General features: G+C 36.4%; 1 protein-coding gene across 1 annotated transcript in view; it reads right to left on the reverse strand.

Moving 5' to 3' along the window:
* CADM2 (cell adhesion molecule 2) overlaps positions 1 to 19,270 on the reverse strand; it is a 94,477-nt gene that overhangs the window by 18,540 nt on the left and 56,667 nt on the right. Inside the window, exons 3-5 of the mRNA XM_010085031.1 lie at positions 8,284 to 8,436; positions 5,697 to 5,834; positions 313 to 483 (exon numbers count right to left, since the gene is read on the reverse strand). Coding sequence (XP_010083333.1) covers positions 313 to 483; positions 5,697 to 5,834; positions 8,284 to 8,436 — 462 coding nt within the window. The remainder of the gene's footprint in view (positions 1 to 312; positions 484 to 5,696; positions 5,835 to 8,283; positions 8,437 to 19,270) is intronic.

The raw sequence follows: 19,270 nt of genomic DNA on the forward strand, positions 1-19,270 counted from the left end.
GCTACAATGATAAACAAAAAAGACAAATGCATTTCCTCTCTGCCATCTCTCTCAAAGGAAACCAGGAACACAGCCCCATCGTGTTTTCACTGGTAAAGGTCTCATTAAACTTCTATTAGTTACTCCTGTAAAAAAAAAAAAACAAACAAAAAAACCACCCCCAATCAACCAAACACATACAAATCAGAGAAGTTGGCTAAAAGAAAGATGTTATCTATCCACATACCAACAGAGATTTTTACAGCTTTTTTTTAGAAACTCTGAAACAAAACAAAACTATAAAAGCAAGCATATATAACGTTAATTACTTACAGTGTATTTCTAGAACCTGCATTGCTATCTGAGGTGTGGAGTTTAGGGACTCATGATCTACTCTGCAACTTACAACTGCACCATCATCATTGCGATCTGCTAGGAAATCCAGCGTGCTGCTGACTGTGAATGTTTTACGATTTGCATCTTCTTCTTTTAAATATTTAACATCTGAAAGAAAGAATAAACAAACAATTTTCTCTCCAATATTTCTAAGAAAAGTAGTCCAGCATTAAACAGCTAAATTATCTATCCCACTTGTTGAAAAAAAAAAAACATCTTTCATATCTGTATCGATCTCTTTAAAACAAAAGTAATGAGACTGTAGTTATTACTCAATTTGCTCCGATTGTCAGCGCAGGAGATACACATTGAAAAATAAAATTTTGAAATTGGTTACACGATACTGCGCTCAAACGGAAATTTCTTTCACAAATATCTATTATATGTTTGGGTCCAAATTTGATATAAACTTTCTCTGCAGTTCATTAGAAAAAATATGGTCTCCTCCAACCCTCACTTCCCTTAAGTATTCACACTGTCACTAAATGTCCATGCTTATAATCTTTCCTAGATGTACTTAAGGCCGTGTGAACTAAGGGTTGTATCCATGTAGTCACATTAATCATGTGTTTACTTTATTCATTGCTTATTCTGTTGTTTGGCTAGAATTATGGTAATTTATGAATTAAACTAAACCAAACTATAGCTATCAATGATGATGAGCAACTGTAAACAGAGCATGTCATAGAGTTTACTGGAATTTACAGACAAAACCCAAGACTGGAAATAAAATTACTTCAAAGAGACCTTCCACTCACTGCCTTATATCATGCTAAATTGGCCTATTGCTATAAATACATAAACATATATTAAATTACACTGAGATCCCATATGTCCTCTGTGTCCTAAAAAAAAAGTCAGAGGTTTAAGTTTTGCAAATTATATTAAATCCCATTAGTGAAGAAAATGACCTAAATAAAATTTCCATGCAATATCAGTTTTAGAAAGCAAATCTTAAATGGCTTAAGCTACATCTTTTTAGATTAAAACTTCCTCTGAAATCAGAAAGGTGGTCTTTTTTTGCTGTCTACAGATAGATGAAGACACCAAATAGTTATACAATTTCCATTTTCCCCTAAGAAATAATTATTTCTTGCACTTAAGTATTTTTCTGTCTGTTGGTTGCTAAACTTTAAGAAATTTGAATTTCTGCCTTGGTGATTATTAGTATTTAGGGATCAGTAGGTGAGAGAAATATTGACCAGGGCTAAAACAAAGTTATTATAATCAAACAACAAATGTCTTCATTAATATTTAAAGCAAACACATGAGATTTTTTTCCCAGTTAGGTTTCCAAATTTTGTAATGATAAGCACCCATATAGACAGCCTTCTGCTTATAAGTAATGTGCACATCCCTTTGCTTATTGACTTCAGACAGAGGACAGAAATCTCCTGAAAACATCACCAATTTTAATTTCCGTCAGAGGCTGTAGATGTTTAATCCTTTATAAAAACAAAAGTGGTTAATTTCCTAAACAGATGTTTAGAAGGCTTTCTCTAGACATCTATTGTTTGGAAGAGTTCAGCTCTTAAGAGTTAATTACCTCTGTAAAAAGGATGGTGATACTGTTCTATAAACTGCTCACATTCTCATCAACAGAAATACTTAGCTTGTCCACTTTATCATCCATATCTTCTTAGATTTTTCTTCATAGCAAAATGAAGGTGTGACTGTAACATATGTTAACTGAATGTAAGCCCACCTGCATGTAAGAGTAGTGGGAGAGCAAGTCAAGGGAAGTGGTTCTTCTCCTCTATTCAGCACTTGTGTGGCTGCATCTAGAGTGCCAGGCCCAGTTTTGGGCTTTCTGGCACAAGAAAGACGTTGACAAGCAGGTTCAGCCAAAAGCTGTAGAGATGGTCAGTACATACGATGCATAAAGACAGCTTAAGATAGTTGGGTTTGTTCAGCCTGAAGAAGACAAAACTACAACCAGATCAAACTGCCGCTTTCACGTACCTAATGCATGGTCACTGAGAAGAAAAAACTGGAGTCCTCTCAGAGGTGTGCAACAAAAAGTTGAGGGACATTGAAAGTTACACCAAGGCAAATTCTAAATATGTATCACGAAGTATCTATATATAATGAAAATTCTCCACAGTAAGGGCTTTCAAATACTGAAACATACAGCCCAGACAGGCTATGGAATCTCTGTCCTTGGGGATTTTTCAAAATCGAATTGGAGAATACGTTTTGTAACTTGATCTAACCTCTGAACAGAAGTTGGGCCATAGGAAATCTAAGGGTCAACCATAGTCCCACTTCTATGACTCTATCAGATAAGTGCACACACAGAAATGCTTGTATGAACTAATATTAGAACTAATCTCATAAGTATAGATGTTTGATAGTGAAAATAATAAATAGAAATGATAGAATGGCTATCATTAATTCTTCATTCACAACTATTTATAAAAGCTCATACTTGTAACATCCATATAGAAATACTAATCTTTTAAAGAGAGAGTTTTGTTGTTTTTACAAGGCAAATATAATTTTTGTTTACATTTAAACTCAAGTTCTGACATGAAATGGGCTTGTTATCTAAAAAAAAAAAATTATATTTGTTTTAGAGGTTTATCAATACAAAATGTTCAGTGCCTCTCAGAATTCTTTGTGTATACTAAAACTGTATAAACTAATTCAAAATGTTTTAATGTATTGTAACAAAATGAACTGATATTACCGTATTTATTTTTGAAGCCAAATTTCACAAGGGGAAAAAAAAAAAGGAATTCCATTAAAAATATTCCTGAAACCTAAAAATAATTTTTACATAATATTGTTGAAACAGTACCTAATTAAATTTGTTGAAAAGATATTTTTTAATGAAAAATATGTATTTAGCTTCTCCGATATTTTTGCTTTTAATAATCTTCCAGAAATCTCACCAGAATGCTAAACCGCAGATCACTTCGTTAATTTGGTACACATATGAGAGACAGAACACTAACGTGAAAGGTATGGTACTCAGTGCTTCACATTCAGTCTCTCTCATTACCAACACTTACTCTATCAAACAGTATTCCTTTACCAGATGATGATTCCTTTTTTGAGTAATAGCAATGGAGCTACAATTTTAGAATGGCTTTTTCCCCTTTGGTGCAACTCTGAACTCAATGCATCATTTATATTCTTTTGCACCATGTATAATACACTGTAACACAATTGGATTTACTGGTTCTAGACAGACGAACTCCTAACCTTTAATGTCAGCTGCATTAGCATATAATTTCATATCTATTTTCTCAGATTTATCATTTCACCTTTTACAGTGCACAAAGCTAATGTAACTTCTGCTGATGCCACTGCAAACTGGTTAGGTTATTTTATTTCTAACCTTTGCAAAATGGCAATGTGCTCTTCAGAAGACCTAGAAAACTAAACTGAAATGAATGTGCTCAGTACTTTCTCATTTCTGTTTTTTTTTTTTTTTCTTTACTGTTCTTTTTCACGCATCTTCTTTGTTCCTTCCCCATCCACTTTTTTTAAAAAAAACCCATCCCTTTAGGAACTGTTGAGAAGAGCAAATTAGTTAGAGTCAAATCACCAAATTGCTTGCTTGGCTTCAGTTACATATCAGCTGAAAGAAAGGCAAAGTTATTACACCAGATTTTAAAATTTAATTTTTAAAATAACAACATTTCAGATATGTTGCCTTGCTGTTAGGTCAAGTGTATCAGTGATTCTCTTAAAGTACTGACATTGCTGAGAGTGATTTTCAATCTTTACATATCTTGAATATATATATTCATCCTGTCAGCTTTTCTGGATTACAGAATCTATGCTGTGCCATGTGTGTTAGCTGTACTGTTAAATTATTCTTTTTAATTACATTTGATGAGGTACTGCTTTTCTTTCAGCATTCTCCTCAAATTTCCCAGTGGCTGGAAAGAATGGTTCTGTGTTTCCTCATTTTCTATCCTTGTGACAAGTGCTCAAACACATTTCAAATTATTCCAGCCTAAAATTCCTGTCTCATTCAAACACTATTATGACTTTTCATCAGAAATCTAAAGATGCTTCTAGAATAGACTGGGTTCCTTGGACAATCAACAGCAATTTCCTTTATTTCCCAATTTTGTATCACAGCTCTGGTTGTGTGCATTGAACTGTGGTAGAGAATAGTAAAGGAAGATTAATGGATTCTGTAATTAATGCTGTAACTTTGCTTGAGGCAGTTTATTGAGCTAACAAAATCTGCAATGTCAGACAAATATGAGACAAAGCAGATAAAAGTTGTTTGGTTGGTTTTTTTTGTTTTTTTTTTAAAGGCTAAACAGAAAAGGTGGATTTTGACTCATTTATTGATCTGGTCTTATAGCAGAATGAATAGAGGTGTCATGAATAAATACCAATACCTCATCTTTTTTATTCATCTGCTCTATAATGGGCACCTCAATTGGCTGTGGTAGACGTGACTAAGCTTTCTGCTATAGGAAGCTCTGCCCGTGCATTCACCAAAAAAGATTTTAAACTATCCCAGCATTTATGAGAATATGGACTAGAAAACAAAGTTTTAAGTAAAGAACATACAATATGACAGAGAAGACAGAAAATAAATAAATAGCTTTTATATGCAACTCTTTGCTATCTTCCTGCATCCTCAAAGGCAAATCCTTGGTTTCAGCTTCAATTTTAGTCAACAGATGACTTTTCAGTTACAGTCCAAGTCCCCCCCAACCCTGTGAAGTCTATTTTCTCCCTACTCCTCACTGCAGACTCTAACCATCCTTGCCTCAGCAGAAGGTTCCCAGTTTCCTAACTCCTTCAATTGGCACATCTTGACTCCTTACCAGAGCAGCTGGTGAGCTGTGGCACCCCTACGGGAAGCGCAATCTCCTGTCCGCTCCAGATGGTTCTGCCTCACCTGGTCACTTTACTTATAGGAGTGTAACATAAAACTGGCAATTGACTGAATCAGACGTCATATTAGACTAATATTTCATATTAGTCTAATACATCATATTAGAAAGAAATTAATATTAAAAATAAATGAAAAGGTAAAATATCTTGGGTGAGTGGTATGGCTGCGATAAAAATAATCCATAAAATGTTTCTCTGTGAAGCATCACTGTTGAATTTATTATGCTGAACAGTCCAGAGCAATTCAAAACATCATTTTTTACCATTTGAATTAAAAATAAAAAGATGATTATATGACCACTCCAGTAATTTGCAATCAATTCCTTATCTACCTACTGACTAATTTAACAACTAAATATGAGAAAGTTTATAAATATGAATTAAAAATATAATCTTAAATAACATATCATTTTGGCAATTGGACTAAATTACATCAAAGTTCTTTTAAATACCTTTAACTTCTTTGTCGTTCTTGAACCATCTGATATCAGCTGCTGGTTTACTACCAGATGTCTTGCAAGTTAGCTGCATCCTCTCTCCCTCCATAACTGGTGAGGTAAATCCAGTAATTTGTGGCTTCTCAGGAACACCTAACAAGCAAACAAGCAAAATGTCTCTGATAGTGTCAGCTGCTGCCATGAATATACGACCAACTTAAAGTTCACTTCTTAATATGCTCTAAATTCTGGAAACAGAATAATTACTTCCTTGCCTTCTATCAAAATTGAATGTCAGTGAATCCTGTTTCCTATTGCAAATAAACTGTCAATCTGAACTGTAGTTGATTCAAAAGAATTATAGAAAATAGAAAATAACTAGTTTTTTTACAGGAAACAGATTGTATTTTAAAACTATCTTATCTAGGTATATTCTGCATGCAGGTCTAGTCTGACTTGCTATTACAAGGTTTAAACTGACCTGCACAGCAAGCAGGATGACAAAGTATATTAGAAGTACAGCTGTGAAAATGAAATGAAACTGGCAACAAAAAGCTAAGCCAAGTTCAGAACAGACGTTTAAGGATGAATTATGAAGATTTTAATATAAAATCCAGGGAAAATGGAGGATGAAAATAAACACAGGAATTACTTTATCTCCAGAGAACACATAACCAAAAAAACAATTGATATAAATACAATTTCATTGGCAATGGTGTATTCTTCAGTTGAATACAAGTTCTTTGGAGGAGGTCACATGATCATGACATAGTATACACAAAAAATTAAATTTTGAAATAGCGGGTTTTCAATGAACTAAGGAAGATTAAAAAAAAATTAGGAAGATAATTTGGAAAAATTTGATCACTACATATATATATCCATTTGACTTCCCAAACCAGAAACTGATGACCGTAATTTTAAAAATCTCTGAAAATGTTAGTTATAACTTGCTTCTGCAGCACTTTGACACATTCATATTTGTGGCTAGATAAAGGGATCACAGTAATTGAACCTGTGCCCCGTATTTCACAATTTGATTTGTTTACATCTCTTTTCCAAAATGATAGATTATGTACATAAAAACCAAGCAGCACTACCTATTAAATAGTACATTTCAGTAATAAATCTAGTCCTCTCTTTCAGGACAGAAAATGGTGTCTACTATAATACCTTGACACTTAAATCTTCCAATCCATAACAGAGCAGTCAATAAAGAGGTTATTAGTACATAAAAGGATAGTTTATCTGATGAAAAGATGTAATACATTTCAATGGAAAATATACCCTTCTCAGAGAGAAAGTGTTCCAAGAGTTTAAAATGTTACTTTGAGATAGAAAATTACAAATACAAAATGAAAAAAGGCATCTTAAACCTTGCAGCTTTCTTTCTTGGAAGGTAAGTAGCTGTTGTTGGCAAAATGTCATTAAACCCTCCTCCCCCAAAATGAAGGTAAAGCTAAAAGGACTGTGAAACGTCAAGTTACTTTGGTTAATAAATATTGGCTAGAAGGTTTTTTTGACTTTGTAACACCTTTCTATGTCTTTCTGCCATTTAAAAGGTTGAACTGGTCTACTCATCTATGGATTAGATCATGAGATGCCTCTCTAGAGAAAAGAAGATTAACCGTAGGCAGTTGTTATTCCAGAATATTCTGCTTTGAGTGGGTATTTTTTGTCCTTAATAGTAAACTTGTGAAGATTTTTGTAAAACAGTCTCATGGGGACTGAAAGGGAGACATATTTCATATCTTATGTACAAAACCAATTCCCTGGCTGGATTAATGTGAATATTACTGGCACAGAGAACATCTTACATTAGTCCTATTAAATTCAACTGTCTTCCTGTCTACGTATAAAAATAAAACAAAAAGAAAGAAAGAGTCAAGTTCTGGGACAGAAAAAGGGGAAAAGAATAAAAATCAATCTCTAAAATCATATAACCTCTTAGGTACGCAGGTGTGTTTCAATGAAATATAGCAATTTCAGCTGATTGGGCTACTGACATTCATAGAATCATATAAAGCTTCGAGCAGAAACTTTATTTCCTGGGCATCTCTTGAAATCTATTGCTTTTCTATGTGTATCTATAACCTTTGGGGAAAACAGCAGAGCATTTAGAGGATAAAGTATAAAATAAGCAGAAAACCCAGTGAAAAAATGCACTTTATAGACAAAGAAAGAAAGCAGAATGAGCCAAGAAAATGCACAGCTAAGGAAAAATGATAAAGCTCTAAAGCTTGTCTTGATTTCATGGTTTCTGATTTTCTCCCCTCTGCCCTATACAGGACATTGTTAGGAGATGAACACATGCACCTTTTTGCACTTCTGGTGCTTGGGATGTAGAGGTTATGTCCATTTTATGGAGCACTCATACTGTGGTATTTGTGTCCTCCCTAATTCATTATCCTGCCACAGTGCAAATAGTAAGAGGCATGTTATTTTTCATCATGGCAATATGAAACAATAAACTGCAGGGAAACAAGATCAGACATTTACATGTATCTTCTGCCAAGCCTTAGAAAAGTTCATTCTTATAATAATTTGCCAAAGCCTGAGAAGTTTAACACTTGCTTCTTTATGCTCAGCTATTTATACTTACCGAGAACAGTAAGAAAAGCCTTGGAAGTTTTGACAGGCATAGTAAATAAAGAGCAGGTATACTGCCCTTCATCTGACAGAGACACATCACTGACACTGATACTCAGTTCATGCCATGAAGCTCGGACCAGCTCAATTCTGTTGTCCCTCAGAGCTGAAAAACAAAAATTCACGTTATAAGGTAGAAAACAGCACATTAACAAAGCGCGGTTTGTTACACAAGAGGCTCTAGGAATTAGCCTAGTGAAATCACACCTGAGAATACAGAGATATGGACACAGTTATCTTCATGCATAGTAGTTTGATTTCTCTGTTGATTAAAGTACAAGAGTTCAGCAAGTTTCTGAACAGTGTACTGAGTGACTTATAATGTATATAAACCTAGAAACTAAAGGGACTTTAGTTACCTTTGATCTTCCTCTGAAAAAAAAAAAAATATTGAGTTTGATTTCTGCCCCCTAACAGCTTTGTTCAGTGCCTCAATTAACTCCTTCCTAAAACCATTTTCTTTTTAATGTATTTACAAATGTGGGTGGATATTGAGCATCCTGTTTCATCTACTAACAAACTATATTTTCAACTAAGAAGTCTAGCATTGCATAGCTTGCCTACAGATTTTTCTCATGTCCATTACTACTCATCTTGAACTAGAATATCAGATTTCTTGAATGTTGTAAGGGTATTTCTTCTCATGAACGTATCGAAAGTTCCACTTCAGAAAATCCTTCCTAACAAATTCTTGTTCTCATAAAACCACTGAGGGAAGAGGAGCAGGTAGATTAACTTAAATTCAAAATGTCACTTTAGCTAATGCTCTAAAATTTTAAATATTTTAAAGCCTATCTTTAGATTAACCCACATTTTCTACTGAAAAACAGTCAAAACATTCCCAAACATTAAATTTCCCTGTAGTAAAGCTGTTTCGGGAATCTACATATATTAACTGTCTTTCCACAGCATAGAAATACTAGTGTGATAAGTATGTAAATGCCATTAATTCTTCAGAAGTGAACAATAAAAAAGCCTCTGTAACTCAGGAAGTTTTGCTGTATACCTCTAGATTAAAATCTTTGACCAGACAGTATTTGAAACTTCAGTGAGTCTATTTTTCTACTAAGCCTCTGAAAGTCAAAAGTAAAATGGAACAATTACAATGGGAGAGCGATGCTTTGATTTGTGAGGAGAACCAAGATGTTCAAGTCTCTAATGCTGTTCTCACTCACCTCTTTCTGAAGTCCCAAAGGCTCTTAGATTTGTTTCTCCTAACATTAATGTCTTCCAATGACAAAAACAAAGCTTTACTGTGGTACTTTTGCTACTAAATCTAGATGTTTCTGCCCTGTTGCAAGGCTCTCCAAGTAGTGTCAATACAGGAAGATTTACACCAAAATAAGCAGCTACAATGAAGATTCAGCAAAAATGTCATTTGAATTTGTTGTCTTCTAAGGCTACCATTCAGGTTGGTTTACAGCGATCTCAAGCAGAATTTACTGGTTATTTCAGGGTAGGCCAGCTAAAGCTTGACTTATTCTCTACAGGCCCTGATGACTGAAAGGTGACAGCTTAAGCAGACCTAACATACAATCATGTCATGAACTGCTCCAAGGCACATCAAAGTGACTGAGACTGTGTGTAGTGGACACATTCCAAACATAACTGAGACATCTTCTGGCCAGCCACAACAAAAAATAAATAATTATGTAATACGTAATATAAAATGCATATAAAGATGAACAATAGGTGAAACATAGCAAACAAGCAAGCAAAACAAGAGTCACAAAATGAAAAGCTATGCTTATACCAATGTGTTGACATAACAACCAAGAAAAACAAGATCAAGAAAAAAAAAATGTACATGGAAGCAAGCTTCTACCAACCCAGGACAGCAAGCAAAGCTGATGACTGTGGATTTACTAGCCAAAAGTCCTCACAACAGTGAAGCTGTTGTTATCTTTGAGCAAGTAGATGGAGACTCAGAATTCATTTCTCAGCTTTCAATTCTAGTCAGATGCAAACTGAGCAGACATAAAAATGGTAGTTTATTTCACATTACTGACCTTTCAAAAAAAATTATTTTCAAAATGACCCAGTGATTTTCAAATGGTTTGATTATGACCACACCCATATATAAAATTTGGAGAACAGCACAGGAAATACAACAAAACAAAACCAAAAACCCTTCAGCACCCTGTAATTTGAAAGTGGTGATTTTTGCCTCCCCTTAATCAGAAATTAACTAAACAATAATGCAGCATATAATCTTAAATTGTATTTTATTTTGATATAATTTTCAATTGCTACTGCCTTGTGATAAAGATTTATGTAGCTGTTGAAATGTTTTCCTACAGATGTGGCAACGTGCAGAATTTCATGCACTAAAAAGAACTGCAATGAATTCCACTAGAGCACAAATGGTCTACAGATGATGTCAATAGCATGCCATTTTGATCCTACTAGTAGAGAAAAAACCAATTCAAATACAAACCACCTGCATCAACTACATCCCTACTGCTCCCGTCCCTCATTTACTCCCCTCCACACCTTCTTTAAGCTTTGTACAAGACTCAGCTCCATCAATTTTCTGGAAAACTGGTAAAAACACCCACTGATCAAGAGCTGAGATCAGATGTTCCAGGTCTCAGCCTGGAGTGAATTTTTATTGAAAGAACAGAAAGAAAGAGTTTTGTAAGGGAAATACCAACACAGAGACTTTGCAAAAAGTACTGCAAATAGCACCAACATAATACAACTTCGCAGGAAAGCTGTTTGTCAGAAGCATTTTTATAAGTGCTAAGTCTAAATGCAATTAATTATCTGTGCCATCAATTTCAAACCTAAACATCTGTATGCTTTCCTGTCTACGCAGATTTGAGAGCAAATCAATGAGAAAGCTCTACTGTTATTGCTTAGACAAGGCTTGCACTTATGTGGATCTTTTTGGTATCTTATTTTCAAACTTTATTCCTTCATCTATGTCTACGTCCTTATCTATATCTGTTTAGAAAGACACCAATTCCTCTTATGAAATTGATAGCTGTGATGGATGCTGGAACATTTTCTGTCCATTTTCTGTGTTAGGTATATTTTGCTAAAAGGGTATCAGAGAAAAAGTAGCTGCCTAACTGTCTAGTCCTGGCTCCCGCACCCTGGGGCAAGGAGGACTCTCTGGGAGAGGGTGACAGCTCCCTTGGACAGCAAATGAACAGTCAGCAGTACTGGAGATGCCAGGAGCGCTCCTAGCCAGCTAGCAATCTCCAGGCATAGAGACTGGGTGGAACAGGCGTCTTGCATGCAGCAGAGAGTAAACACTGGCCAAGCCTAGCTGATGGAGCAAAAAAGCGCATGGAGCCTGAACAGAAGCCAGCTACTGAAGGGTACCAACTGGGAAGCAAGAGCTTGAAGGAGAAGACATACTGTTACGTAGCTAGTGCATAGGAAGATCTATTAACACTACTTTGTATTTGATCTCTTTCAGCAGATCTGAGTTCTACTTGTTTAAAGAGCATTCTCATGTAGTTTATTATACTCTATTTAAAGGACATGAGCTTCTGTTTTCTGTAAGATTTTTGATTGCTCACTCTTTAGAGTGAGAATTGCTCCAAACAGGGCAATTTTATCACAATGTTCAAGCCAACTCAAGGCTCTACCAGCGTAGTTTAAACATGAGCCGGCAGTGTGCACTTCCAGACCAGAAAGCCAACCGTGTCCTGGGCTGCATCAAATGAAGTGTGACCAGCAGGTCAAAGGAGGTGATTCTCCCCCTCTACTCTGCTCTCATGGGACCCCACCTGGAGTCCTGCATCCAGCTCTTGAGTCCCCAACATAAGAAGGACATGGACCTATTGGAGTGAGTCCAAATAAGGACCACAAAGATGGTCAGAGGGCTGGAGCACCTCCCCTATGAGGACAGGGTGAGAAGAGTTGGGGTTGTTCAGCCTGGAGAAGGCTCCAGGGAGACCTTCTAGCAGCCTGCCAGTACTTCAAGGGGGCCTGCAGGAGAGATGGGGAGGCACTCTTTATCAGGGAGTGTAGTGATAGGACAAGAGGTAATGGTTATAAACTGAAAGAGAGCAGATTTAGATTAGATATTATGAAGAAATATTTCACTGTGAGGGTGGTGAGGCAGTGGAACAGGTTGCTCAGAGAAGTTGTGGATGCCCCATGCCTGGAGGTGTTCAAGGCCAGGCTGGATGAGGCTTTGAGCAACCTGGTCTAGTGGAAGGTGTCCTTGCCCATGGCAGGGGGGTTGGAACTCCATGATCTTTAAGGCCCCTTCCAACCCAAACCATTCTGATTCTAAATAAAGTACTACAAAGTAAAATACAAAATGTTCTCTCTTATTTAATTAACTGCTGAAAACAAAAAGTAGAACACTTATGGGGACATTCTGTATGAATTTGGAGTTTGGTACACACTAATAAACAGATTTCCTATATACTGAAATGTCTATGTCATATGTAGTCACTTATATTAAAGAGAGAAGAGAAACTTCGAAATTCACACTGCCAGGGGAAAAAAAAATTCCACATTTTATACTGAGTGGAAAAGGCAGTTGGACTTGTTTTATGTAGTAGCCAGACAGCAGCATCTCTAATCTTATTTTGCTAAAATTACTACATCTTACTAGTACTTTGACTCATATATTTGAAGAATGAGGAAAAAGCAAACAACAAAATCCCCAAATCATAGAATCATAGAATAGAACCATAGAAGGGTTTGGGTTGGAAAGGCCCTTAAAGATCATCAAGTTCCAACCCCCCTGCCATGGGCAGGGACACCTTCCACTAGACCAGGTTGCTCAAAGCCTCATCCAGCCTGGCCTTGAACACCTCCAGGGATGGGGCATCCACAGCTTCCCTGGGCAACCTGTTCCAGTGTCTCACCACCCTCACAGTGAAATATTTCTTCCTAATGCCTAGTCTAAATCTACCCTCTTTCAGCTTATACCCATTGCCCCTTGTCCTATCACTACACTCCCTGACAAAGAGTGCCTCCCCATCTCTCTTGGAGGCCCCCTTCAGGTACTGGAAGGCTGCTATTAAGTCTCCTCGGAGCCTTCTCTTCTCCAGGATGAACAAATCCAACTCTCTCAGCCTGTCGTCATAGGGGAGGTGCTCCAGCCCTCTGATTAATTTTATGGCTCTCCTCTGGACTCTCTCCAATAGGTCCAGGTCTTTTTTATGTTGGGGGCCCCACATCTGAACACAGTACTCCAGGTGGGGTCTCATGAGAGCAGAGCAGAGGGGGAGAATCACCTCCTTCGACCTGCTGCTAACGCTTCTTTTGATGCAGCCCAGGACACGGTTGGCTTTCTGGGCTACAAGCACACACTATCGGCTCATGTTCAGCTTCTCATCAAATCCTCCAGAGTAATTTGCAGATGTTTTGACAATACTAACTTGAAGTATGCTGCTATCCTGGGTTTCACTCAACAAATTTTCCTTCTTTATGTTAGAGCTGTTCCCTCTGTCATGGGAATAATGTAACCATTATTTGGAACCAGAAAGATTTCTGATACTCTACAGGTCGTGCTAAACTCCCAGAAATTTAATACTTATGAAACTGAAACAATCCCTCTGATTTTTAGATTTCAACTTTCTGAATGCAGTACCATCAGAAATCTGAAATAGATTTCAAAAATTAATATTGTGTTTCCAGATATATTGGAGAAAGTCTTTTACTTTGTTCCTAATGAATTCAGTATACCGAGATGCCTATAGGGATGATCTACAGCACTCGCTTATAGTTGTGCATGAAAACCTGTCAGACCACAAACCACTACCACCAGGGAAAGAAAAAAATTAGACAGAAGGGGAGTAAATGGAAAAAAAACCCCAAACTACTATTGCTATTCTGTGTTTAGCCTTCTAAGCCTTCACACTTCTTTTGAAAACATTTTGATTTCTTTCAAAAAAATCATGTACTCATTAGTCTGTTACTTTATTAACACTTTGCCCATTTCCAGCTGGTACACAGTTATTCTATTGATGCCTAACCTATCCAGTAGGTACTTGCATGGTATCTGAACTTCCAGTACTTTAAAATTTCTCAATTATTTGCATGCAGAAAGAAAATCCCCTTCCTTCTCTTTCATTTCCAGTCATAAAATTCGATTACTTTCATACAAGGAGGGATAAACGGCTAGGGTGGCAGTGTGGATGTTTAGTAATCATGTATTCTATTTCTATTTCTGCATACGGTGAGGCCATTTTTACCTCTCACTGGAAATAAAAGTCCATAGCATTGCATCTGCAAAACTATCGCTTTTGCTCTTATTACTAGTTGGTCTTGATTCCAACAGAGTCTAAAGGTCAGAAAGACAGATGATCTCTTAATCAGTCTAGTGTCATGACAGATTTCAGTACTGGGACAGAAACATTGAAATTTAGTCTACTCTCACAGGTAATGCTAATGGAGATGGAAAAGAACTTGGTAATACATTAGAAGTTTCCATGCAACCTATTAGATTGGCCGACATATGTACTGTTGGAGTCCTTTAAACGTGACATAGTTTCTTAGTAAAATTAGTGGAAATAACAAAAACTGAAGGTCACAGTACTATGGACAGATCTTTGGCGAATTGGCTGTGGAACAGTATTCTGGCCAATTTGCAGATACATGATGATTTGTTTCCCCATTAGGAAAGTGATTAGTAACAGATATGAGTTCAAACAGACATTCCAAGCAGTCTCTTTCACAGTTTTATGTCACTCAGACACTGTGAATACTTCAGCTTCACTGAATTTTCCAACCCATTCATGTACTTACTTAAAAAAATTGAGGGCATCACTGAGTCTCGTAGAAGGTGCTAAGTAAGGTTTTTGAAATGGAAGAACAACATAGCAAACTCTGGAGATTAGTTTTACTTTCATTCCAGTGCATTTTTATTTCTCTTTGAACTCTTCTAAAGTACTTGGTAATCAAAAGGAAGAAGTAACGGGGTCAATAGGAATACACCACTTCTACCTCTAATCATCTGGCCATCTCCTACTTTATGCTCTGGCTTGCAATCTAATAAGAAAAGACTAGATTGTTTTCAGATGAGAAATACTGCTGAAATACTTGATTAGCTTATCTAGAGAACAATGTTCAACAGCAAGCTGCTTTCTCCTTTTTTTATATTTTTCAGATTTTTTGCACGCTGGATAATTTATATGTCAAGGAGTAGAGCAAAACTCCATTAGAAGATGTGCTGACGAGTCTCACTAACAGAGGCATCTTCTCTGTGCTTGCTTACTGCCTTGAAAAGGCCAGAACCTATCTGTACAATGTTATCTATTGTTTACAAGGGAGGGCTGTATTTAAAGAACAGCCTTAGATGCTTATGAGGAAAATCCAAACAGCAAGGTAATTTCTTCAGTGAAATGACAATTTTATATTTCCTGCAATCTGGATAAAATGAAAACAGTTTAAGGTTACTTACAATAACCTACAATCTTGAACACATATGCTAAGTGAGGTGTCTCCAACTGTTGCCAACTGAGAAAAGCAGGCCAGGATGATTATAGCCCCTTCTTAAATGGAATAAATATGGTAAAACTTTGCTGCATGACAGATTTTCTGCACTGAGCTACATTTTCTCGCACAATAATTTTCTCCATTTTCTTCAGTTTCTCTCTTTTTCAGAGAATTCAAGAAACACGGCAATATGCAAAAAGAGAAGAACTTGCCTTCTAGGGTGTTTATAATGCCTATTTCTGGTATTAAAGATACACTGCACTAATGTTCTGCTTGTCTTTTGAGAATCATAAGGACAACATTTATTGTCTCAGAAGGTCTGTGGGCTACCTCACTTTCCAATAAGAAATTTAAGTTTCAAGTCATTGCAAAACATACAGGTTATGAACTATGAAGATGATTTATTGTTTTATTGTGTTGGAAAAATGTTTAACTGTACCTCTAAAAAATGAAACAAAAATCACATCAGTCAGGATGCAATGCTGTCTTACAAGGTCCACTCATCTGGTTCCTTCTGCAATAGGGAATTACAAGATTTCCTATTACACTAATGCAACTGGACATGTGCCACAGCACGGTAGCCTAGAAAATCTTTAAAAATCATACTTCTCAAATATGCAGCTGCAAAAATTAAAATTGCAAAATGATCTGGCAAGCTTAGAGATGGACAGAATTAAAATAAATGAGACTCAGTAGATAAAAGTAATGGGTAGAAATTATAATCTTATATACCAAGTTGGAGACTGATATTTTGAAAGCAGTAATGCAGGAAAGAAGCCCTGGGGATTACGGAGGAAATTATTTAACTATATGTTCAAATGCAGCACCACTCTAAAAAGATGAATCCTATTCTCGTTTGTACTGATACTGGCAATTATGGTAAAAGGAAAAAATAATGCTACAATATTCCCAAACTGCATACATCATACTGTGTCATATATTGTAAATTACAGATAGAAACACATTCTCAGTTGGGAAGGTAATTTCTGAAGGTCTACTGATGGAATACTTCTGCATAAGTAATACTACGAAAATGAAAATAATACAATGGAGAGCTATAATAAAGTTCCACACCTACCTAAGAAAATACTAATAGAAGTTAGAAAAATAATTTATTTTTCTACAATTTTGAGGGTAATACTGAAAACACAAACCAGTATGTTTCAGGCTAAATGAGAGTTCACTGTAAGTGAGAAATATTAAGATAGCAATATTATTGAAGTAGAAGGAATAAATAAATACTAATCCTCCTGCAAACTGAAAGAAAGGTACACAAATTTCGAAGTTTATTCTTCTCTGAAGACCAGACCAGGCAATTTCTCCTCGTGCTACTGATGTTGATATTAATCATTGTGCTAACAGTACTTAAATAATTGCTGACCAAGGCAGAGTTAAGCTTGTTGAGGTATTAAAAAACTGTCTAGACAAACAGCATAGAGCTCTATTAAGACAGCCAATGTATTTTAAAGAACATCAGTTACAGCACACTCACTTTTTCCTCTTCAAGAGACTGCCCTTTACAGCCACTGCTGGTGACCCTCATGCACTAGCTTTAGTCAGCAATGAATCCTAAAGGGTAGGGCACATGGAACAACTCAGACAAATTTTACACTCAGCACCATTGGAAATCCTATTGCTCCTCAAACCTGCCCATGTGCAATGTGGTTTTCATATGTGTCTGCAGCTGAACATTTCTTAAGGAAGCTGGAGAACTGAATTATACCTGTATTTCTCTAACCTTGTAGATGGTGGCATTACGGTTCTGCTCATTCACTAGCTAAACTTAATGATCCCATCATACTGAAAATGGTTTTATTGGCAGGAATGAGTAATACTCATGGTAGTCATGTTCATGGTATTGCTTCATATTTCTTGGAAAGTCAGAGTCTTCTAATTTCTAAAGACTGTGGTCCTGTTCAAACATATTTTCTCAGCAGAAGTTGGAGAGACTTTCTTATTAATGATCTAAAAGAGATCTCTCTCTAAGTGAGAACAGCTACAAGATCCCCCTGTTCTTTCTGCACTTCTTGATCATTCACGTACATACATAAATTAACATCATTCTTCCTGTAGCAGATGGCTATATTGGCTAGACATGCAGTAGATATACTCATTCATCCTAAATATATTAAGAAGTCAGACTCCCTAAAGTCCTGCTGCACTCAGTGGAGCAAGACAGCTTCCTCCAGAGGCCAATTAAGAACAGGTCATTGCCTTGAAAATATTACAGAATCTGAATAAAACAGCAAAGAAATCATCAATGATTGATGAGTGCATTTGCAATCAATCTACCAATTGATTCCAGTACCAATGTAGAGTCAAATACTAACATGTATGTCAATATTGAAGATATTAGTGGTGGTAGTGATGGGTCGTAAATCTCAACTATTGAGGGAACTGAAATATGGGACAAAGTATCAGGAGAGATCTGAGATGAATCTAGTGCAATTCCAGAGAGGATTCTCAGAAATCTTCAGTCATTTTAACATCTTTTATGATAGAGTCCTTTAAAATTTTATGATGTCTCTCATATAGCCTAGCTGCAGAAAATCCGCCTCTGAACCACAAGTACACAGATGCTTCCTCTTTTGCAGGATTTGTCTTAGTTTTCCAGATGCAGGTGTGCTGTGCAGAAAACTATTAGAGAGAAACATGATTAAGGGATTGAAGCACCTCTCATACAAGGAGAGTCTGAGAGAGCTGGTATTGTTTAGCATGAAGAAGCAGCAAATCATGAACTTAATCCAAATTTGAAAGGAAAAATGTGGTAGCAGAACACTCTAGACCTCTAATTTTCTAATGAACCTGCTCTAAGTGGATATAGTTGTAGAAGAAAGGTGGACTAGGTGACTTCCAGAGGTCCTTCCAACATGAAACATTCTATGATCTTGTGATTCTAGATGGTTTGGGGGTAAAGAATCTGCATATCACAAAATTCAGGAATGTGACCAATCCTGAAACACCAACAATATTGCATATTTACACAGATTAATCTTCTTTAGCTTTTCCTAAGCAATTTTCTCATACATGGAGGCTTCAGATTTGAGTCCCTCAGATGAGGATTCCTGTCTCTCCCCTTCATAGTCAATGAAAAAAATGAGTCAATGAGAAAAATTAGCTTTTCTAGGCTACACGTAGGTTGTGCAAACATGCTTCTCGTGCAGCTATATTCCAAGAATGTGGTGACCTCACAAGTGCAGCAATACTATATTTGGAGTCCAGAGTGGTGGCCAGACATATTCACCAAGTACTACAGAATATAATTTGGAAAAAATAAAACAAATATTTGACATACAATGGCTTACTAAGTACTGATACCTGCACTGAATAAAAACTCTACTATTAATAAATGCATTATTTAACAAACAGTAGATACTGACAGTAACAGACATGTGGAATCATGCTACCATTGGTAGCATTTATCCCCAATATCCAGCATTTTCATGGCCATTTGCATACACCAGATATATTTGAGTACACCAGAAGAAACAGCTGAATGCATCCTGGCTTTTACATTTAAACATTTACTG

Source organism: Pterocles gutturalis, unplaced genomic scaffold (assembly GCF_000699245.1).
Source record: "Pterocles gutturalis isolate BGI_N339 unplaced genomic scaffold, ASM69924v1 scaffold22065, whole genome shotgun sequence".
Taxonomy (NCBI): Eukaryota; Metazoa; Chordata; class Aves; order Pterocliformes; family Pteroclidae; genus Pterocles; species Pterocles gutturalis.